The following is a 24,466-nucleotide window of genomic DNA, read 5'->3' on the forward strand; positions in this document are numbered from 1 at the left end:
ACAAAACTCTGAAATGGGTTCTGCAGTTTTCTAAGACCCTAGAGACATAAAAAACTAAAAAATCTGTCAATTTGTATATGCAAAAACAAAATTACTAGCAGTTGTTTCGCAACATACACAGGATCGTTCTACATTTCATAAACAGCAGGTGTCTGGTAATTTGGTTTCCTTCGATTCTTTAAAATTGTGCCATTTTAAGAAAACCTTTTTTCCCATTTGATAATCTTCATGTATGTGTATACACCACAATTTACAGCATATTACATTGTTTTCACACTCGATGGATAATAAGTCACACATAGTACTTAGAAGGTTTGGGAGAAACCAATATAAACTTCTGCTGAACTGTAGTCACAGTGTATGTGCTGAACAGAAAAAATACAAGAACGCATTTTAAAAGTCAATGTATTATGTTAGAATATTATATCAGGTAAACTGGAACCACATAGTTCATGATATTTGACATATGGGAAGGAAAGAAATATTTCTATCATGTCTATCAATGTATTTACTCACGTAAAAATCAGTTTTAAAATGTTTCGACTGCTAATAAACAAGGGTGTAAACAAATCGACAAGAAAAAAAATGATTCTGTAGTTACAGATTTTAAAACGATGTTTTACTTTGGTTTCCAAATGATTTAGTTGTGACAGGAAAAGATGAGAATAGCTGAGCAATCTGAACATGTTAAAGACCAGCTGTATAAGACTAAAAGCGTTGTCCTAAACTTACTGTGGCTGTGTTTATGAGCTGCCTTACACAAAGTCTGAAAGCACACCTATATTACCTTGAACTTTATCAAATAAACAGATCACGTTTTGTTAAAAAAGGACAATATCTCACTTTACTGTGAGCAATATGCATGTAATGTGTCTGTGAAACGTGATTATGCAATTCAAGACACCAGCATATGAGAAGCAACCATTAACATTTTTTAAGAATTAGTTATTAGTTAAGAAAAGAAGCTTTGCTTGACTTTTGCAATGTCAGATGCTATCGTATGAATAAAAGCAGGTGTAACACACTGCCTATATGTGCAGATAATAGCTAGAATGTTTAAATATAGCAAACAGAAAGCTGCTTATCCAATGTGTATACAGCAGCATCTAAGACAAAATCTGCACGTTATCATAAAAGGAAAAGGAAAAACAATAAATTAGTGAACATGCTAGTTCGATACATCAATACCAAATAGATATAGCAATCAATATAGCCAAGATATATCCATCTTCCTTCATTATAAAATAAAAATAAAAACAGAAACTGTTTCAAAGACTAGACCTTGAGAGTTTTAGAGTGTTTCTTGGTTGATTCATACATGTTTTCTAGCTTTAGCCCTGGAATGAAGTAACATGCGTGGTCAAAAAATAAACTGAACATGGAATATATTAATCTGCACCTTTTAGTCATGAATATATTTTACATCCAGCTTTGTTGGAGTATTGACCGAACTTCATAAAGTCTTCCCTGGGTGGAATGTTCAGATCTGAAAACTTTATAAGTTGGAGGAGAATAGAGAGGTCGCTGTTGTTGGCAAGTGTATTCTTCTCTAGGATTTGTTGGTGTCTCTGACCTTTTGGATTTCCTGTTAAAGGAAGAGAAGACTTGAGTGGAAGTGAAACATTTTCACATGAGACTTCAAAGATAAAACTAGGTGTTATACAGATGAAGGAAGACACGAGAGGGATTTTTAAATGATTTAATAGGAGGTAAAAGAATGTAACGGTATGCCGATTTTGCAGTACACTGTTATTTTAAATAAGGGTGGTGTCTATGAATAAGATTTCCATTATTATACATTCAATTATGTTCAAAAATGTCTAAATTCTCCATTCATTTAACTGTCACTCAACCTAGAATCCCCCAGTCCCAGTGTGGTTATGGTTTGGTGTTTGGGTGGCCGTTATAGACGGGACTAATCAGAGCAGCCTCAAAGACGGCAACAGGAACACGGCAACACTTTAATTTAAGGTGATGTAGTTACAAAAAACAGAAGATAGAAAGTACTAGGGTTGTCACGGTACCAAAATGACAGTTATCAGTACCAATACCGGTTCTCAGTACAAATTTCAGTACCAGAGCAAAAACTGTTAAATTAAGTACTTAAAGCGGTGTTATAATGCCCTTTTCACAAGATGTAAAATATGTCTTTGATGTCCCCAGAGTGTATATGTGAAGTTTTAGCTCAAAATACCCCACAGATATTTTTATATAGCATGTTAAAGTTGTCACTTTTTGAAGGTGAGCAAAAACACACTGTTTTGTGTCTGTTCCTTTAAATGCAAATGAGCTGCTGCTCCCGGCAGAGGGGGCGGGGCTTCCTTTTATGTTCAAACCGGATTCAGACAATGATGGAGAGACTCAAGAAGTGACAACATGTAGAATGCAACAAAACATTTCTGAATGGTTAGTTGATGAATTTATGTAGCTGATGTGTAGTTATCTTCTAGGCATTGATTAGCATATTCTGTCTTGATAATCTATACATCTCCTTCCCAGGGGTGGGGTTTATGCAAATTCTAGGGTTGGTGATGTCACTACCAGCCGTTTGTTATAGTCCTTAAAAAGCAATTTATTTAAAAGAAAATATCTCCCTTTGCTTTGAACTTTGAGCATTGTAACTTTGCAGATGTTGTTTATGCTCAAACAGCAACATTACACACACTAACTAAAGTTAGAAAAGTGAAATCATAATCACCCCTTTAAAAACAATTGTCGCATTTAATTGACTCATTTCGTCCATTGGTTATCTCTGTCAATCATTTCAGTTTCCGATTCAATCGCATATTTAAATACAGTTGTCAATCCAGAAACTTTACAGTGTACCGAGCAGCATGAAAAACTTCAGATTGTGAATGGGTGTAATAAACAGAAAGCAAGAGAAGAGCCTTACAATCACTAAGGCTGTCAAATCTCTAAAGCTGAATTTGCACTCTCACGATTGTACAATCAATCAATCTCTTATTTACATTGTTTACACTTTGTTGGTTATAAGGAAAGCACTCACGTTGAACAAAACCAAACCTTGTGCGTTTTCAGCCGTGTTGAGTGGATTCTGACTAACTTATTGACTAGCACCTCTGATTGGCTATTGGGTTCATGTGCTCAACAGATATGATTGTGATTGGCTGCAATGAGATTTTTTTTTTACGCCTGTAAAACACACTGTAAATAGAAACCTTTGAGGCTAAGAGAAACAAACACGAACGTGAGAGTTTGAAAGCGGGTATCAGCGGGTACCAAATATACCCGGTGCTGCTATGGAAAAAAAAAATTAATAATATAATATAATATAATAGCATTTCAAAGATATCCAAAATAAAGTTGATGATGATTAATACTTTAGTAATCCCGAAGAAAATTCAAGTTAAAGAATTGGTTATAACTTAAATGTCTCTAAGGGCCCTCCTGGGAAAACCAGGTTGCTGCTGGAAGAGGTGTTAGTGAGGCCAGCAGGGGATACGGCTCATCCTGTGGTCTGTGTGGGTCCTAACACCCCAGTGTAGTGACGGGACACCATAAAGACAAAGAGCACCGTCCTCCAGATGAGACGTTAAACCGAGGTCCTGACTCTCTGTGGTCATTTAAAATCCCATGATGTCTTTCGAAAGAGTAGGGGTGTAACCCCGGCATGCTGGCCAAATTTGCCCAGTGGCCTCTGTCCATCATGGCTTCCTAATCATCCCTATATATATATATATATATATATATATATATATATATAATTTATTTTGTCGCCTCAAAATAGCAATACGCCAACAATGCGCCTGAACACACCTGGTTTTCAGACCAGCACCCATGGGCGCAAATGCATTTGCCATTTAAACAACGTGGTGCAGGACGTGAAAATGATAACTGCGTCGGGCTGATACTAGCAAAAAACACTTGTGTCGCGCCTGACGCCCCATTGCACCGGCTGTATGATAGGGCCCTGCGTGTTGATCAGACAAGTGTCTACTAAAAATGATATTATTCAAATAGTTATTAGCAATGCACCCTAATAATGTGAAATATTTGTGAAAATGTTTGTACCGTGACCGTCAAAATCTCATACCATTACATTCCGGGTAATGAAAATTTAGACTGGAAGATGTTACCTCGAGAAGAGTGTCTTTTAATTTCCCATACGCTGCGTCAAGATCATCATTGATAATGATCACATCAAATAATCCAGGCTCTTTACCTGAAAGATGGATAAATAACGGTTAGCATGCTATTCTAGATGTGAAAAGCATTTTGTACAAAATTATTTGTATAGGAACGGATACCTACTTATTTCCACGTCCACTTTGGCTGCATCTAAACGTTTTTGTAGACTTTCCTCAGACTCAGTTTTTCTGTCCCTTAATCTTTTTTCCTAAAATAAATTCAGTTATACAATTGAGATTAAAATGAAGACATAATATTTGGAGAGAGAGAGCTCAATTGAAGTATTTCTTACCAGGATGTCCATTGACGGGGCCTGGATGGACACATATATGGGGTTGAGATCGGTCCTCTTGATGTTCTTCACTCCCTGCATGTCAATGTCCAAAATGCAAATCAAATTTTTGGCCTGAACAGCCTGTACAGCTGCTTTACTGTGAAGAGGGCAAAAGTGAGGTTAGTTATAATTACAGAAATATTTCTGCATACATATTTCTAAAGTTTGAATATGAGGACAAGCGTGTTAAGTTATAGACCATTCAATAAGAACAAACACTTAACAATGGGACTGTATCAGTGGTTTCAAAAGAGGAATGTCAGTTAAATCTCTCTTCAAACAAGACTTTCCAAAGAGGGCTGTACCTTGTTCCATACATGTTCCCTGAAAATTCGGCATTTTCAACAAATTCACCATTTGCTATTGCTGCCTGCATAACTTCCCTGGTAACGTAATGATAATCTGAAAGAAAAAAGACGATTTTTTCAGAAGATACGTCACTCATCGACTGACTTTCAAAAAAACTGATATTTCAAAGGATGTTGCAATTATCATTTAATCAGCCAAATACCAATTAAAAACAACACGCAACTGAAAGCACAAATTTGGAAAGCATATTTTTGATGCTTCATTTATGCTCATGCGCTGACCCATGTTTTTTGGCTCATCACTGTATCAGTCAATTTGGGAATAGGGAAGAAAAGACTTGCGCAACTTCCACTACATGCCGACTTTAAAGTGCCTCTATTATGCCATTTTAAAGGTTCCTAATTTTGTTTTGGAGTTCTCCTACAACAGGTTTACATGCATCAAAGGTGAAAAAACACTTTAATTTTCACATAATATACATTTCACATCACCACATTTTCAATGATTCTCAAACGACTCCGATGCTTCAGTCTCTCTAAATCCCTCCTTTCCGCGAGCTACTCTGCTCTGATTGGCCAGTTGGCCCAGTCTGTTGTGACTGGTCAACCGCCTACAGCGCGTCAGAAACGAAACGGCCATTGCCATAAACTTCAGCTCCGGAGGCTTCCTAAAGCGCAGCGATTGAACTGTAAAGACCGTAACGATGGCGTCGATTTTATTTGATCAATACAAACGCGAGTCCGATGATGAAACATTGGAAGAACTAGTTATTCAACCCGAACCTCCATCGCAAGGACGACTCGAGCAGAAGCTACTCAGTTTGAGGTACATAATGAGATGTTACAGCTGTAATTCCTCACCATCAGCATTAAAAGTGTATGTCCATCATCAAACCAATGTGTATTTTTCTAATTTATTGCGGTTAACATGCGGGAACTGAATCAATAGCCGAGCTCTAACATGAATAACTGATGTAACATTAAAGTTTATAAAACAAATCTTGCTCCATCCTTTATCTTTACTCAAAGTAGAAAGAACGACAGACAATCTGCAGTAATTGACACAGTTTTAGGTAATAGTGGCCCACAACTGATCAGCAGAAGTATGTCAGTAAGACAGTAATATCGTGAATTAGCCAGTTAGCAGGAGACCTACACAATATAAAACACAAAACTAGGTATTTTGAACACCCGGTAGAAAATACATTCATCAGTAGTTAATCATTCTTACAGGTTGTGATTCTGAGGAGCAAATAAAGTGGGTACTGTCCCATCTTTAATGCGTTTTGTAAATCACATTTAGACCTCATGGAGATTTGAGAAGCATGGTTATATTGTTGTATCGCTGTGGTAATTTTAACCACTTACTCTTCACATCCTTATCCTTTGGAAGTATTTACAAAGAGAATATGCTTCTGTAGAGCAGAAAACATTGTCTTCTCGACATGTACACAACACGAACCAGCTACAGTGTTTGAGGAGGATCAAATTAGCCGCGTTCACGGGCAGCCAATGAAGACCATAGTTTCATAGTAACCATTACTGCGTTACGTATGAAGGTCACGGAAGTGAGACTGGGATTCCTGACGACTCGTTTAGGCGGTTCAGAGTCGAATCTTTCTTTTGGGAGACAATAACTTTATTTATCGTCCACTTTCAACTTTACAATTTTGCAGAGTTTACATTCACAAACAGCTTTATTACACTCTGCATGAGAGGTAATATTTGAAAAAGCATAATTAAGAGCATATTAAGATTTGATTCTGTTTGACTAACAACTGAAATAACTAGATATTTATGTAATGAACATTATGTTTTATAATAACAAGGCTTGTAGTAAAATTTATTTTTGGGTTTTGAGGATAATGCAAAAGATATTTTCAGAAAAACATGGTTCCCTTTACCACTCAAGATCAAAAGCCTAACCTTTGCCGTTCTCCTCTCCTGGACGAGGGCTTCGCGTTGTATCTGGAAAAAGACCAATCTTAATTAAGAAAATTGAAAGTCCCCCAGATTTGGTGAAAATCAAGTTTTTAATGTTGTCTATATGTCTATGTGGTTTTTTCAATGTGCTATCAGACAAACCATGTGTAAATTCATAAATCAACATCATTGCTGAGTATTTTCTCCTTAAAACTGCAGTGAATCAAAGGCAGTCTCAAAAACACGGTTTGAAATCGCTGATGTTTCTGATGTCACAAACTACCTTGTAACCAATCAGGTCAACGTGTGGCCGGCTTTAGCATATCATCATAACTATGCTGCGAAGCAGAGGAGTCTCAAGAGAAGCCAGATTATCCAGGTATATTTTTCTGTTGATATGAAAAATCTTGTACATTTAGCAATATAGCGGGTGAATTGTGTATATGATGTATATTACGATATTATGATGAACTACAGGTGCTGGTCATAAAATTAGAATATCATCATAAACTTGATTTATTTTAAGAATTCAACTTAACAGGTGAAACTAATATATTATATAGACTCATTACATGCAAAGTGAGATATTTCAAGCCTTTATTTGTTATAATTTTGATGATTATGGCTTACAGCTACCCACGAAATCAAAATCCCAGAAACTTAGAATATTACATGAAATCACACAGTAATTACACAGTAATCCCATGGTCATTGAACCAGGTTTTGGTTATTTTGGCAGTGTGGGCAGGTGCAAATACTGCTGTAAAAGGAAGTCAGCATCTCCATAAAGCTTGTCTGCTGAAGGAAGCATGAAGTGCTCTGAAAATGTCCTGGTAGACGGCTGCGTTGAGTGGACAGCACAGTGGACCAACACCAGCTGATGACATGGCTCCCCAAACCAACACAGACTGTGGAAACTTCACACTGGACTTCAAGCATCTTGGATTGTGTGCCTCTCCATTCTTCCTCCAGACTCTGGGACCTTGGTTTCCAAATGAGATGCAAAATTTGCTCTCATCAGAAAAGAGGACTTTGGTCCACTGTGCTTTATTAAATCCAGAGTAAACGCAGCCGTCTACCAGGACATTTCCAGAGCACTTCATGCTTCCTTCATTTTCCAGCAGGATTTGCACCGGCCCACACTGCCAAAATAACCAAAACCTGGTTCAATGACCATGGTATCACTGTGTAATTACTGTGTGATTTCATGTAATATTCTAATTTTGATTTTGTGGGTTTCATAAACTGTAAGCCATAATCATCAAAATGATAACAAATAAAGGCTTGAAATATCTCACTTTGCATGTAATGAGTCTATATATTAGTTTCACCTGTTAAGTTGAATTCTTGAAATAAATCAACTTTTTGATGATATTCTAATTTTATGACCAGCACCTGTATATGTCTTTCTCCACTGATGCTCTTAGTTGTTCAAAGCTTTTCTGATGCTGATTTTTAGAAGGCATCTGTCTGACTCTGAGATGGTGAACGCGAACATGGTTTGTGTAACATAAGCATCACATTCTTAGCTGTTTGATAACGTAGTCAAGCAAAAGGCTAATAATATTAATTACCGTTATGTGTCCAACATTGTAAAGAGCGATATCCTTGTGCAGTGTTTACTACAGTAACTTGAGTAAAATGTTGACCGATCAGGATATCAGATTTACGGATCAGGTATTCTGAGCAGGTGTGAGTGAGTGGAGGCGGGGCTAATTTGTATAGTCATGGTTCACATATACTAAATGAAGCAAGAGTGTAGAGTTACATTCAAGCTATTTTAAGACATGAAGAAATTTTTTTTTCAAGCTATTTTAAGACATGAGGAAATTTTTTTTCACAGGATTTTTTATTTTAAATATGTCATTTTGGTGTTCAGAGATAAGTTTTATGGGATAAAATTGTTGACTATCCCCCCCCAGCACTTTGTACTTGTGTCACATATGTATGTGACTTACGGGATACGCTGAAGCCAAATACACCATCGAACTCCTTGAGCAGTTTCTTTAGCAGAGTGCTTTTCCCAGCCCCAGAGGGTCCACTCATCACCACAGGCCTCGGTCCAGCCATCGCTGCAAACACAACACAGACAGGGAGGAAGAAAGGAGGAGGCTTTCAGAAATATTCAATTCACTTTCAGATTAAAGTCACATTCACACAAGAATGAATCAGTCTAAATGTTTAGAAAACTAAAGACTCTTCGTGAACTAAAGACGAAACATTACTCTTTGTAATGATCTGAGCTTTGAGCAATAAGTACAAAAGTCTACAATGGGGAGAAACTTTCCATTTCATTTTCCATTTAAGACATCCATTGTATATTTGAAATTACAAACATTTTCCATCTAATCCAGCTATTTTAGGACAATATAACATTTTTACCTTAAAATCAAGACCTTGAAACTATCAAGATTAAGCAGCAATGACTGCTTTCATCATTGATTATGATCAGAAATGTTTTTGAGCATCAAGTCATAATTTCAGAATGATTTCTGAAGGATCATGTGACACTGAAGACTGGAGTAATGATGCTGAAAATTCAGCTTTCCATCATAGAAGTAAATTACAATTTAAAGGTGCACTGTGTAATTTTTAGCGGCATCTAGCGTTAAGGTTGTGAATTGCAACCAACAGAAGTTACGGTGGCCGACAGGAAAAGATGTCGTCGTCTGAGACAGCAGAGAGTAGCCAGTTCAGCAATGAGGTTTCTTTACAAAGATAAATTAAGAAATTAGGTTTACTTAATTATTCAGTAAAACGATATGTTATTGCGAATATTATTGTAACTTGTTCATCATTGTGTCAGTGTTTTATTCGCTGACTTTAGCTAGTTTCCTTGCACAAAGAACAACATATTGACGAAACACGTTTGTCCATTTGATATTACCAAATAAATGCAACCTTGGTGAGCATTAGAAACTTCTTTCAAAACCATATATATTTATATAAAAAGTTAATTATTCCAAACTTTTGTCCGGTAGTGTAGTGACTTCATGTCAAAATCCTGTCTCAACATGTTCCAACAGGACTGAAGCACAACAGCTCATTAGCTCTGAACGCAGCTGATGAGTTTCAGATGAGCCAATTCACTAAGGACATTTTAATTACAACGACAGTGGAAAATTACAGATCCTGTATTGTGCCATGTTTCCGGGGGGATGTAACCTCCCCAATAATCAAAATGTCACACTGTCAGTCCAAATCAGATTATTTGTGCATCTGATTGGAATCTGATCTAAAATTATTGACTGTCCACACTGTGTATGGCAACTGTTCAGATCCGATTTGTGTGTCCTGTGGCACTTTCTAAACTAAAACTAGAAGAAAAAAAAAAGATGAAAAGAGGACAACATCATCTTGCACCGAGATAAATTAGAAATCTTTTTAAACTACTCATGACCATCCTTACTAGAATTTATCATCTTTTATTCTCTTTATTGTGGTAAATTTTGACTAACTAGACTTTCTAATAGATAATCTGTTAAGGGAATAGATTTTTTCCACTTTGTGGCTATAGTTCCTCATAACACATGCCATCCATAGTGTGCGTGGCTATTTGTAAATGTAATGTGTCTGGCTTCCGGTGTAATCCACTTCCAGTTATTTCTAGTGTACAAAAAAAGCTTGTTATGCTGCTTGATATTGCAAACTGGTATTTCTTAGCCTATTATTTTAATGTATTATCATAATTGTAAACACAGTAGGCTGTAGAGCAAATAGTTTTACCATGCACTATGTTTTTATTCTCATTATTTCTATATAGTGGCCAATGAACCGGAAGTCTAGCACATTCACAAAAAATAGCTTACTTTCGTGTTGAAAAATAAGGTGGATAGATCAGAAGAAAAAAAAACAATTCTTGAATTATTGACCAAACATTCAGTGTTCCTGTGTAAAATGTGTTCTGTTCTAATGATGACTGACAGGAAAAACCTGACCTACATATATTCCAAGATAAGACAAAGACAAAGTTGTTCCAAACCTTCGAAACTTGTATGAGTTTCTTTGTTCTGTTGAACACAAAACATGATATTTTAAAGAATGTTGGAAACCAGTAGCATGGCAAGTCAATGGCTACCGTCAACTGTCTGATTACCAACATTTTTGGGTGAACTATCCCTTTAAGAGCCTGATGTATTGTTAAAGAGTAGGAGATAAATAATACAAGTAAATATAATAAAATGTTAAATTAAGTTAGTTTGACTTCCCATGGCACTTGGAAGTGGAACATTCGATAACACTTTACAATAAGCTTTCATTTGTTAATATTCATGTATTAACTAACATGAACTAACAAGGAACAATACATTTGTTACAATATTTATGTATTAATATTAATCTTTGTTGATGTAAAATGACAAAAGTCTGTTTATTGTCCATTCATGTTAGTTCACAGTGTATTAATTAATGTTAACAAATACTTTTGATTTTAATAATGTATTAGTAAATGTTGAAATTAACATTAAGATTAATAAATGCTGTAGAAGTATTGTTCATTCTTAGTTCATGTTAACTAATGTTAGCAAATGAAACATTAAAGCAGCTGACATGTTAATGATAATGTCAATTGTGTTATTTTCATTAAACTGCTCGCTTAAGGCTTAGGTTTACAGGGTTTATAATATTTAAGCATTAAAACAATATTTCAATACATTCATAATAACAATAAGTCAATTTACATCACAATTCAAGCTCTGCGTGCTTACCTTGCTGAAATGTGCAAAAGGAAACATGCACAACACTCAATCTGATCTGAACGTGTGTGTGTGTGTGTGTGTGTGTGTGTGTGTGTGTGTTTTCTGATAATGTCCTGCTCCTATCAGCTCACTGGAAGCCAAACCCGTCAAACAACCCAGCCTTCTTTGCATGAGTTACTGCCATATCAGCATTACACCAGACTGACTCACAAACACATCTGTGCTTACGAGAACAAAAACTACAGTGCCAACATTGAGTTGTGATATTTCCCATTAATCTACTGAATAATTCAAATTTGAATAAAATTCAAATGATATATTTTAGCTATGAATGGGTGCGCGAATCTCACAAAAACATGTCCAGGTCAGCATTTAAGCCATTTTAAAATGCAAAAAGAAAAATTATTCTGAATAAAGAAATGTCAATTTTGTATGTCTATTTGGACAAACATTTTTTTTTTCATTGATATTTTTCGTGACAATATTTTTCTACACCTTCCCCAAAATTTTCATTACCACAGACCACTAGATTTTTTTGTTACTTATCATTGGTACACATGTATTGATTCGTGTGTGAAATATATGTACAAATGTTTTCACAAACAAATCATGATTAATTATTAACTATCTTATTTAATTTATTATACATGTACGATTTTTTTGTTGTTGAAACAAACGAAACCACACGTATGCAAAAATCACATACTCTGGGTGGCCTAATAATCATTTTAAAGGAATAGTTCACTTAATTTAAATTCTGTCATCATTTACGCACCCTCAAGTTGTTTCAAACCTGTATGAGTTTCTTTCTTCTGCTGAACAGAAGATATCTTTAAGAATGTTGGTAACCAGAAAGTTGATGGACACCTTTGACTTCAACGGTAGGAAAAGAAAATACTCTGGAAGTCAAGAAGTCCATCAACTGTTTATTCATACAGGTTTGAAACAACTTGAGGGTGAGTAAATGATGACAGAATGTTCATTTTTAAGTGAACTATTCCTTTAAGAGGAAAATGTATTCATTCATTCATATAGTGGGTCTGTAGAAAAATCAAATAAAATATTTTATAAAATAAAAGATGTTTATTGAGTTTGAACTGGTTTTGAGGATGGTGCACTTGAGGATCTTTCAGGCGTCTTTCGAGAGTGTAACATGAGTGTCGTATGTTTACTGAGTCATGAATGGCTGTAAAGAAAAGGCTGTGGAACGCCCTTAAAATCATCATGATAGACGACTGATCAAAATTGACCACATTTACTTTGTTAGCGCAATTGTGGTGAACAATTAATCTGTGCAAGTTAATATACAGAAACATTTGTTTTTTGTGGTAATCTTTAATCAAAATCGGAAAATTTGCTTCCGCTCTGGAATGGCGTTCCTTATCGTTAGACGTTAACGTTAGTTTGGAAAAAGGAAATGAGTCACGACAAATAAGTCAAAACACTGAAGTAAAGTGACTTTAAATGGAGTTGGTAGGGGCAGGTTTTATGCCAAACGACTAACCTTGGGCATGCAGTCGCTCATTTAGAATAAGCCAAATTCATTAACATCAGAACGAGGTTAAGAACAAATGCATGTGCGCACGCTCGTGTCGTGAATTAGGTGGATTCCATCAATTATTAGTGAATGAGACCCATTATTCTCTCATTGAAAGTGACATGTGAAGGCCAAGTAACCCATACTTGGAATTTGTCCTCTGCATTTAACCCATCCAAGTCAGTGCACACACATTAGGAGTAGTGAACACACACACACTGCAAACCGTGGACACACACACTTGTAGCAGTGGGCAACCATTTTTTGCTGTGGCGCCTGGGGAACGATTGGGGGTTAGGTGCTGATTTTGGGAATCGAACCCGCAACCTTTGGGTTACCAGTCTGACGCTCTATTAACCATTACGCCACTCACATTCTCAATGGTTATTCTCATTAAAATCTCCTTACTTTAATGTAGTATCTGCACCACTTTTCTACAAATCAACTCCACCTCTGCCAAGTCTACACCACGCAAGGTCAGTTTTCATACTGTACATTTATATACTACAGTACATGGTCACCACACATTTAAAGACACTTTGTTTTTGCATTTTATTCATTTTTTATTTAATATTACCGGTTTATGGTATATTTTAATTCATAATAATATCAGACTATAGATCTTAGTCAGGGTAGCTCCATATTTCAATTTTGACAGGGAATGAAAACAATGCTGTGAGGGACAAAATACATTGCGTTCAATGTATTTCACTGTTGTTTAACAACAATCAGATTGTCCAAATTCTGTCATTAATCGCTGACCCTCATGTCGTTCCAAACCTGTAAGACTTTTGTTCATCTTCAGAACGCAAATGAAGATCTTTTTGATGAAATCTGAGAGCTTTCTGTACTCTGCATAGACAGCTACACAACTTCCACTCTGACGCTTCAAAATGTTCATAAAGATATAGTAAAACTAATCCATATGAATTGAGCGGTTTAGTCCAAATTTTCTGAAGAGTGACGATCGCTTTATATGATGAACAGATTGAATTCTGTCATTAATTGCTCACTACATGGGTGTAGTGGGTGAGTGATTAATGACAGAATTTGGGTGAACTATCCCTTTCTTTAAGCTAATCAATCTTTTAAAAATAACTACAAAATAAGTCACTTTTTACTTTTTGAAGTAAATTTAAAAGGACTAGGCAGCCAAATGGAGAAATCCTAAAATGGCATCTTTGATTTGAAAATCGCCTCGAGTCTTAGTCTTACTGACAGTCTTACTTAGTCTCACTTCAGTGAGAGCTGAAGTGACGTCTCAGAGCAAACAGCTGTGAGGGACATAAGGCACTTGAAGGTAATAGGTTTGGAAGTCCTTACAGCTCCTTTTCAGTGTCAAAATCAGAGCCACCGCTCACAAGAGAACGTTTACAATACACGCACAGTGAATTCAAGCAAGTTCTCACACTATCAAGCACAGTTAACCACAACATGACACCTTGTGCTATTATTTAACATTTATTTTCAAGAATTCAATTCAATAGGAAACCTGAACCAATCACACCCTGAACAATGAATGTGCCCCATCCACATCGCTGCATAATTCACTTCAGCTGGACGTTCCCCTAGATTAAACTGCAAAACAGCTGTAATCACAGGAAAAACACTTGACAATGATCATAAAACAGGCCACATCTCATACTGACAGACTATATAAAAAAGCTTTCCTCCAGCCTAATGAGCCTATCATATGTGCAACTGTTTTCCCCCTTTTAAATTCAGTGTCCTACACAACATTTGTTTCCCTCCATTACAAACTGATGTCTTCAAATAAATGAGCTCCACGTGTGACATCCACATTTTAATGCAAGTCATATGGTGCAACCCCTCGCCATGAGACCAGTTTTGGCTGGTGCTTAAAGACAGCGCGTTTGTTTCCTCATCAACCTTTATCGTACTATTTAATCTCATGTTGTGTGCTGTATCGTCCATGTCTAAGTCTTCAAGGTCACAAGACGAGTGGGATCTTCTCAATACTCAGACTCCTCCATCCATTGACCCAGACATCAACCAGCTTAAAGTCTTCTCGAACTGCACTGAGAAACGTGGATTCTTCCAGAGGCGCCAAGAAAAGCGCTAGCTGTCGAAAAACCTCACGCTTGTACAAATTCTACTCGCCCTTCACGTCACAATTTATTTAACTTACGTTTTACCTTTGCATAGGGGTGAGCGACCTGACGACAAAATATTAGAAAAGTGGAAATAAAGTGTTTAACGTGCGTTTAATAATAAAGTGTTTATCGGTTAGAGGTAGGTTTAGGAAAGGCTTTATTGTCCCAATAAGCTGGCATCCATTTAATAATTTGAATAAATGTAATCATTTACACTATGTTATTATTGAATACCGTTTAATGTACAACACTGAGGGTGCTAACGATTATGGAAACGTGATAATCAAGATAAAATGATCATTGTGTCACATGCCATTCTTTTCCTTTAAAGCTACCAGTATGTGCTTTCTGCTTTCCTTAAAATCCAAAACTTAAATGTCCAAATTAGTCAACTGTGGCAAATGCTTTATTTTAAAATGAGTTATTAAAAGTGCACTAAACTGCGAAAGAGACAAAGTATACTACACCTAAACGGTCAAATATACACCATAAATTCGTCAAAATGTCCATCTTGGTGAGTATTTACATAAAGACAGTCAGTTATATGTGTTAAGTGAATAAACAGTTGGGAAAGAAATTGGATGCGTGTCATTATATTATATTATCCATTCATTCGGTCTTAAAACCTGATGCAAATACCTGCCGCTGTCTGTGTCATTAATGTTAAACAAAAGACAGACAGAATCACTCACTGCTGCTGACTGAATCACTTTAGTAGTTTAAATAAGAATCAGTTCATACAGTGAAGACTTTGCTGAGTTTAACTCGGGGTTTAATTACCATTTTGACAACTGACTGTTAAATGCAATACTGTGTTTTAAACTGTGCAAATATAGAAGTCCATAGGCTTGTTCCAATCTGGATATTATCGATAATACATCTCAAAATTGGGAAGATCGCGATTTAGATCATGATATTAAATTTTGGGAAGATCACCCACCCCTACCTTTGCAGTTTACATGAAGTGCATTCACATATTTCTACAGGGCTTCTCGCTTTACTAATATTCAGAATGAATGTCTTAAACCAGCAAACCTCAACATGAGGACAGATCCTTTGGGCGCAGCTGATGACATTTTGAAGTGATCAAGAATATTCCAATTTACAAAGAAGTTGTGTTTCGATTTCTCAGTTTCATTCACTGCATCCTTTCCTAACATTGAGCAGAGCCGGGAAGCGAGGAAAGTAAACAGGGATGCACATTTAAAGAGATTAAACCCAGTGGTCTTTTTTTGTTGACAGTTGCGCAATCATTTTCTGCTCAGACAAAGTCAGACTGAGATTCCTCAAAAAAACACGTCTGTCTTCTTCCACCTTTTTACCTGCCTTAGAAAAATATGTTATTTCATTATTTAGAGATCTAACTCTTGCGTCAATTTTTCGATTAGGTTTTTCTCAGATGTTAGGCTGATAATGCGCTTTATTAGTCATTTTTGTTTAAATATTACATTACAAAAATGGAAACCAGACACTTTTTCACTCATCACACTGTAGCTTCCATATCTTTACACAGATACAAACAAAAACCCTTAATAAACTATACATCAATCCATCCAGGCATATACACAGCACTGTATTATCATTTAATGCTTGCATAATGCATTACACGTTTATGACAGGCATATGACTAAAGCATTACGCAGCAGGTTCACTTTGAAACACACCGAACGTGGTGAATAAAAATCCGCTACGAGTATAAGAAAGTATGCAGTAAAATTAAGCCTTATGAAAAGTCAACATCATAATGGCACTTCACAAATAGTCTGTAACACTTGACTGAAAAGGATGATGTAACTGGCGAGGATTTAAAGCTGTAGCTCATTTCAACTCACCTGAAAATAGCCTGGAGATAAACCTCACATACATGGGGATAAAAGTGGTCAAACACAGGGAGAATGTCTTCCCCCTCCGCCTAAAATCTTCCTCTCTCGCTCAGGTGACTGGCTTTCGCATGAGAGCCATTACTGATGCCCGGTGACGTCATCAGACGCGGACAGACGCTCCGCAGATCTTCAAAACATCATCAGTGAGGCGCGCGCCAGACGGCAGATGATGTAGACATCACATATTCGTATTCACGACACTGCATGCGCTTTGTTGTTTTTGTAAGGAATCGTTTTTTTTTGGGGGGGGGGGGGGGGGGGAGAGCTTGCTCGACACGATAATGTTTGTGGTTGTTAAAAGAGCTCTTCGTGCTGAATTCGTTACTAAGTAAAAAGACGAGCGGTTTCCCGGATGTTGTGGAAACCCAAGGCCTGACTCCTCTTCTACTACACGCGTGTAAAGCATCTCTCAGTGCCTCCAGCAGGCTGGAAGTGTGCCTGGATAGTGAGCAGAAGTCATGTTCGGCTCGTCGAGATCTGGAGGGGTGAGAGGGGGTCAGGACCAGTTCAACTGGGATGAAGTGAAAGTGGACAAACACAGAGAGAACTATCTGGGTGAGTGTCGAGCTAACGCTAGCCGCTAACTCAGTCAGCGCTATTATTGTGTGCTCTATATGCGAAGTTCACGAAATACAGCGTTATATTCAGAGAGGCGTGATTTATTGTGCACTTTACACGCTTGAATTAACTAATAATTGCTAAAGTAGAGCTCATGTAACTGGTCTGTGATAACATTTAGTAACGTTAGTTTACTGGCACACGATAACCTGTTCAGAAAGCTAATATAACTCGTGAGGATATTGTAGCAGACTTGTAATGAGTAGTTGTTTTGTTTTCCTGTAAAGATATTGCTAATCGACATCAGCATGGTTTGTCCATGACAGAGTGTCCTCTGGGTACACGTTGCATTATATGTTTTCTTCTGTTTAAAGTCCTTAGTAACGTTAATTGTAATATAAATTCAAACATTCCTACCTTTTTCCTTGGTGTGATCTCTCATTACAACGCCTGTTAGTTTAATGTGTATGTATCGGACACAGTTGTGTGTATCTTTTGTTGGTGTAGTTGACGTGTTGGCTTTCTAGTTCAAGTACCCAGAGTCGCACGAGACGTGCACGCAGCGCGTCGGTTCACGAATCCTACTATGGCAAAGGTGCAGCATCTGAATATTAATGAGGTCATGCAGTCGTTGCTAGGTAACCTGCCCCCAGCGTCCTGCAGGAATCCTTCTACTGCGCATGCGTAGCTCATTAACATTGCTCTTATGTCCCGTGATGGGCAGACGTGACGCCACCTGTTCAAGAAAGCTCTCTTCATCATAGTAGGATGCATCATTTGATGTACCATGTGCGCGTTTGACGTACCAGCAGTTTTTTTAAACCCCCAAGATATTTAACATACAAAGTTGCTTGCTTATCTTGTCTCTATCAGTCAGAAGGGCATTATGATTTAGTATTGATTCGTTCCATGTCATTTAAAGGAGCTATATTTTCTACCCTTGAAATAATCATTTCAATTTCACTTGTTAATACCTGATAAGGACAATGATGTATTATCTATAAGCCCCACCGCACACAAAATGTTACATGTAGGCCTATATTGCATAAAGAAAATTATTATACACCATAAATAGTTTTAGTATTTTAATTATAATATTATAATATAATATTTTCATGATAGTTTGGCACATTTTCCAATAAATGCATATCACATCAAATATCATATCAAATAAATGTAATTCTCATGTTTTCTTTAATTACAATGGCCATAAATTAAATGCAAAACAACCAATACTACAATCAATGAGGTGCAAATACAATTTAAATAGTTAATTTTTTCTAACAATATCATCTTTAATAATGTAATATATTTTCAACATTACCCTCTATACTAAGAATGATATTTTTATGCTTTATATGATAATGAAAATTATGGGGGAAAATGTAGTTAATTGCCATGAAAATCCTAATTGTTCTGATGGTCATAGGTTTAATTTTTTTTAATAAGCTAAATATAATTTCTTGTTTTTTTCCTTTTCTTTTGATTTTGGGGTGAAATATTACTTCTTCTTGACATGTTATGTAAGATTCTAAGAGGTCTTGGGTAACACTTTAGTTTGGGGACCAATTCTCACTATTAACTTGTTGCTTATTAGCCTACATATTACTAACATATTGGCTGTTTATTAGTATTTATAAAACACATAGTAATACCTTATTCTGCATGACCATATTCTATATCCCTTAATCCTACCCAGTACCTAAACTTAACCTCTACAACAATTACCTTACTAACCTTTAATAAGCAGTAAATTAGGAGCTTTTTGAGACATAAAAAAGTCATAGTTCATACTAGTGAATATATATTTTCCAAAACCTAAAGTGTGACCAGGTCTTGTGTTGATTTTCCTCAGGGAATTCCCTCATGGCGCCGGTTGGACGGTGGCAGAAAGGCAAGGATTTGACGTGGTATGCCCGAGATAAGAAGGGTGGCGCAGCGGTGTCTAAAGAGCAGGAGATGGCAGCGGTGCGGGAGGCGGAGCACGAGGCCATGCTGGCAGCGCTGTAAGTGTGCTTGATCCATCAGTGGCCTGTAAAATAAAATCAGTACAAATCTGAATGTTCTTGTCTGTTTTAGGGGCCATAAAACCATCAAAAAACAACCAACTGGTCTCACCAAAGAGGTTTGCATTCTTAAACATCCAAACATGGACATTTGTAATTATTTGCAGCATTTCTTGTTGCATTTTCTGATGCATATTTCTCTTGCTGGCAGGATCTTGCAGATGTGTGCAGGAGGGAAGGAGAGGGGGAGGAACGGGACGTGGACCGGGTCTCTGGGCTCGGAAGCTCCAGGTAAAGCCAGTGCTGTATGTTCTTTTGCTGGTCTCTTTGCCTGTTAAAAATACATTCTAAGGACATTTTATGTTCTAAGTAACTTATTCCACCATAGAAATACCCTAATGAATGTATAATACATATTATCAGGGTTGAGCAAAATTCAGAAGTGCAGAATATCTGTCTATCTACCTATAAAAACCCTTCTGGATAGAAATGCTTAGGTTTTGAAGTGTGTATTGAAATGTTAGACAAAATGAAATCACTTTTCTATTTTAGTTTATGACTGTAACTTGCTCCTCTATTTTGATCTTATTTTTTATTCATAAATAGAATGTAACATTCTGAGATTCTGCCTTTGTTCTTCATCAGGGCCGGGGCGAGAGGAATGTTGCTTTCCAAGCAAGAAAAAGAAGCTGTAAAAATGGGTTTGCCGGTTTTCACGGTATGTAGACATAGATAATCAGTTTTTAATGCTAATTTGATTTTAAGAATGTGTCATGGCTCATATCTCAAGTAAAGCTGTCACTGGCGATTATTTCAGTTATAGCGCCACCTATAGTCCGATCTCCATAAAATTTTGCATGCTTCTTTATGATGTTATGTCACATATGCTCACCAATTTTGGTGAAGTTCTGAGTTTTCATTTGGGATTTATAGGCTTTTTAGTGTATTTTGCCACGCCCCTTTTCTAAATGACCCTGTTGCAGCCACCCAAATGCAAAAGTTCAACTTTTTTTCCGATAATTATTGATCTTCTAGAGAGTCCAGAGAATTGTCCTAGACTGGTTTGGTTCCGATCGGGCCAAAAACCAGGGACTAGTTCGCAAAAGTAGGTTTCGGACAAAATTCGACATAGCAGAACATTTTTCCTGCCTAAATCGAAATTGGAGATAGCCATTTTGTCCGCCTTGAGCCAGGGATCACAGTGGTGTAAGACACTTGAGTCTAGGACAAACGGTCTAAGAGTTATGGGAGATTTTGTACTTTTGGTCGCTGCAGGGCCACCTATGGGCCAATCGGGGTCATACTCTGATAGGTTGTCCCCAAATTGAGGCCTACCATCTGGCCAGGTTTCACGTCTCTAGGCCTTACGGTTTGGCCTGCACGATGCGTTTTACAAATCCTTACAATTACAATAGGGTTTCAGCATTTCATGCTTGAACCCCTAATAATAATTGATTCAAATGAAGTATCAAACGCAAGTAATCATATGGTTTTATTAAATAGCACTGTTGAAATACATAATGTAATATACGTAATATAAACATAATCAACTTATGTACATTATGTATGATAAAAATGCCTGCAGAAGGTGCCAACTGCCTGGTGTTAGTTGATCAAATCCTTTAATATTGGCCAAACAACATTTATTTAAAATGTCCACTTAATCTTTAATATTTGGCCACTTTTTTTTCTAATAGAAACGCTACAGCCACTGTAATGTCTTGAACAAGAACACCAAAACACTCAAACTCAGAGTGAGGGTTAAAACTTTTATTTTTAAATCGTGATGAACAACAATTCGCATTTTTAGAAACATATTGATGTATTCTCCTGTGTTGGCTTAGGTTTATATAAATGATTTACATTACAAATCTGGTCAAATGCTGCACATTATGTTCCCAGATGAACATTGTAAGCAACCCAAACTCACGGCATATGCAGAGATGGAGTTTGTTAACCGAGCTGCATGATATATTAAAACCATAACCAATAACCAATTTACACTTTGTGTTTCAACCGATAACCGAGAAACACTTTGTGTTTCATAGCGAAGGAGCGCGTAAATGATAACAGTGCAACACTTCGCTATGAAACACAAAGTGTGTCAGACTTTTATGCAGCATTTACTGGCTCTGAGACGCTGGAAGGAACACGTAACCTGCACGCATGTAAATAAAGCGTTGCGCTTCACTTTCAAATCCGCAGAGTATATATATATATATATATATATATATATATATATATATATATATTTTAATTGAATCACAGCCTTTGTGATTTCTCAATAGCACTATGCTATATTATGATTTTTCAATGGTTTTAATATATCATGCAGCCCTAGAAAACGAATGCACCACTTCCAGTATTTTGCCGGTTAATCGCAACCGGTAAATTGCAATCAATCGAGGATTTTTAGAATCGAGCACTCATTCAATTGAGGAATTCTGACAGCCCTAATCTCAAGAATCATATTACAAGCAGAGTAAATCGTTACTGATCTTGAATTTATGAATTTATTTTTTGCCAGCATCATAAAGCTGACAGACCGCAAGAAACCGCTAAGACGCCGGAGGAGTCCAACAGACATGACAAAGGAGATAAAAGGTATATAGACTAAATGATTCACAGGAAAAAAATAAGTTTGATCCATTTTATGGTTTTAAAGACTTGAGAACTGATATTAATTACAGATCTGACAGCAAAAAGAAGAGTAAAAAGGAAAAGAAGAGTAAGAAGGAGAAAAAGGAGAAAAAGAAGAAAAAAGAGAAGATGAAACACCGAAGCAGAAGGGACTCTTCAGATTCTGACTCTGAAATGTACAGTAAAAGGTAAACTGTGTATATTTTTTCCATTGTGTCAATGAACTAAACACCATCATTTACTTTTTGTTATAGATTATTTTATATGTAAAACTATAGATTTTGTATTTCTCTAAGGTGTAACGCAGTTTCTTCACAAGAGGGCGTTGTAACGCAATTTAACTGCTTTAGTTCTCATGCATCATGAGCATCACATCTTTTAGTTAGTTTCCTCTTCTTAATGCATAATACAGTCCTTTTGAAGACAGTGGTACAACTTTGTTTGGGTTGAAAAACATTATCAAGCTATGGTTCTGTTCAAAGACTTAGGGAGCTTCTAAGGTATTTTTATTTTTTATTTACTTTCTGATTACTTTTAGATTACTTTTGACATAACACTTTTATCACAGATTTGAATGGGATTATTGTGTACCATATTGATATTAGAGAGAGAGAGAGAGAGAAAGAGAAAATATTCCATTCTTTGTTGTCATGAAGTGCATTTAGCATTCATTTACGCCAGAGTTTCTAACTGGGGTTAGTGAAAAAACTGCAGGGAGTTTGTGAGTTGGTTAAAAAGTATTAAAATAAGTAAATCACAAAAAATTTACATTTTACAGTAAATCATTTTTAAATAAAAACAATCAAAATAAAATACTTGAATATTAAAAATAGAAATATATTTTATTTGTTTACCTGCATGTCAATGTGTCCATTAACAGGATTAATCAGAGAGCCGTAAACATAGAAATTTGATTAAATTATTGAAATATTAACGTAAACTGTTCAAACAGTTTGGGAATCCCTGAACAATTTTTTTTTTTTAAATTACATGAACAAAAACATTAATAAATATGAAAACAGCAATGACAATACATGGCCAAAGTCTTCCAGGTTTGAAATATTTTTGTCCAGATTTCCAGAATCAATAATTAGTGAAGGTCACTGGATATGATGATGACAGTAGATGAAGACAGATATACATTTGCAGTGTAATCTGTATAATTATTCATCTCATACAGTAAAGAGTTGGTTGCTAAGTAAGCAAGTTTGCACACATCTTTGAGATAATATATCTGTGTATGTGTGTGTATGTGTGTGTATGTGTGTGTGTGTGTGTGTGTGTGTGTGTGTGTGTGTGTGTGTGTGTGTGTGTGTGTGTGTGTGTGTGTGTGTGAATGAGTGTCTAGAGTTGGATTGTACTCTAATGTGCCTAAGATGCTACTGAACTGTTTAAGTGTGTTTGCTGGAGAGGGAGGAGACAGAGAGAAAATGTGCTGATGGCCTCCCTGTTTGTTTGTAATAACAGTGGACATCACTTTATCCATAATACTGTGAAATTTCTATTTTAAAATCGTTATTTTTGAAAAAAAAATTGTCATACCTGCCCAGGGACTACAGGTGGAAATTAGCAATTGTTGCTATAACTTGGCCCAAAACACATTCTCTTGTGTCACATTCTCTTGTGCTAAATAAAACAATTTCCAATTCCAATAAAGGGCAAAAGTAATGTCCGGAGGGGATATTTGTTTTAAATAAGAGGAATATATATATAATATTAAATATTTTAAATATGAGGGAAGAACAAAACAATAAACATGGTTAGGGTATATATCTAATAAAATTATTTGGCAAAAAAGGCAAACTACATCTACAGGATTTCTTGTACTATGCAAAAAAATTGCATAGAAAAACAAAAAGCTCATAGGATTGCATGCATTGACTACAACATAATCACGTATTAATATTTTTTTGGTTCTCTCTTTTTTTTGCATGTGTTCATTTATTTTTATGACAGCCTGGACAAAAATGATGTTGGCAATTTGGCATTTTTCATTGAGTTATCACAAATAAAACAATTGACTCAAAGCACTACTACACAATATGCTTACAAAATCTTTAACAAATTTTAATAATATTTGAATAAAAGGTGAAGATGTCAACTCAACTTGGATTATCTTGGCAAAGGAGAAGTGCTCACTAACACAGATTTAGACAGATTTTTGAACAATATTTGAGAGCCTTTTGTGTACATAGAAAAAGTATTAGATCTTTGAGTTCAGCTCATGAAAAATGGGGGCAAAAACAAAAGTGTTGCGTTTATAATTTTGTTCAGTATATTTAAATTTTTTAAATCATACCAAATCACAATTCATTCA

At 36.2% G+C, this 24,466-nt stretch overlaps 2 protein-coding genes across 4 annotated transcripts in view; one reads left to right on the forward strand and one right to left on the reverse strand.

Moving 5' to 3' along the window:
* On the reverse strand, positions 1-18,091 carry guk1a (guanylate kinase 1a). 3 transcript variants are annotated; one of them, XM_079876261.1, is made up of 8 exons: positions 17,921-18,091; positions 8,673-8,786; positions 6,718-6,759; positions 4,789-4,885; positions 4,442-4,580; positions 4,273-4,357; positions 4,098-4,183; positions 1-1,585 (listed from the first exon to the last, which is right to left on the reverse strand). In XM_079876261.1, the coding sequence occupies exons 1-8, from the start codon at positions 17,943-17,945 to the stop codon at positions 1,550-1,552; spliced, it is 624 nt and encodes a 207-aa protein (XP_079732387.1). In that variant the 5' UTR covers positions 17,946-18,091; the 3' UTR covers positions 1-1,549. The 3 variants fall into 3 exon arrangements, with proteins under 3 accessions (XP_079732387.1, XP_079732386.1, XP_079732388.1); XM_079876260.1 differs by lacking the exon at positions 17,921-18,091 and adding an exon at positions 16,895-17,099; XM_079876262.1 differs by lacking the exon at positions 17,921-18,091 and adding an exon at positions 11,421-11,500.
* The window catches only part of cUnh1orf35 (chromosome Un C1orf35 homolog), a 13,242-nt gene continuing 6,142 nt past the window's right edge, over positions 17,367-24,466 (forward strand). The window contains exons 1-7 of the mRNA XM_079876259.1: positions 17,367-17,500; positions 19,359-19,509; positions 19,583-19,628; positions 19,721-19,800; positions 20,155-20,227; positions 22,037-22,113; positions 22,200-22,337. Coding sequence (XP_079732385.1) covers positions 17,404-17,500; positions 19,359-19,509; positions 19,583-19,628; positions 19,721-19,800; positions 20,155-20,227; positions 22,037-22,113; positions 22,200-22,337 — 662 coding nt within the window. The 5' untranslated portion in view covers positions 17,367-17,403. The remainder of the gene's footprint in view (positions 17,501-19,358; positions 19,510-19,582; positions 19,629-19,720; positions 19,801-20,154; positions 20,228-22,036; positions 22,114-22,199; positions 22,338-24,466) is intronic.

Source organism: Squalius cephalus (genome assembly GCF_949319135.1).
Source record: "Squalius cephalus genome assembly, chromosome: 7".
Taxonomy (NCBI): Eukaryota; Metazoa; Chordata; class Actinopteri; order Cypriniformes; family Leuciscidae; genus Squalius; species Squalius cephalus.

Excerpts from the sequence above, each read along its gene's own strand:
- guk1a (XM_079876260.1), bottom strand. The coding sequence starts at position 16,928 with ATGTATGTGAGGTTTATCTCCAGGCTATTTTCAG. Across the intron at positions 4,886-6,717 it reads AGGAGAGGAGAACGGCAAAG|ATTATCATTACGTTACCAGG; the intron begins GTTAGGCTTTTG and ends TTTTTCTTTCAG. Across the intron at positions 4,184-4,272 it reads CAAAGTGGACGTGGAAATAA|GTAAAGAGCCTGGATTATTT; the intron begins GTAGGTATCCGT and ends TCCATCTTTCAG.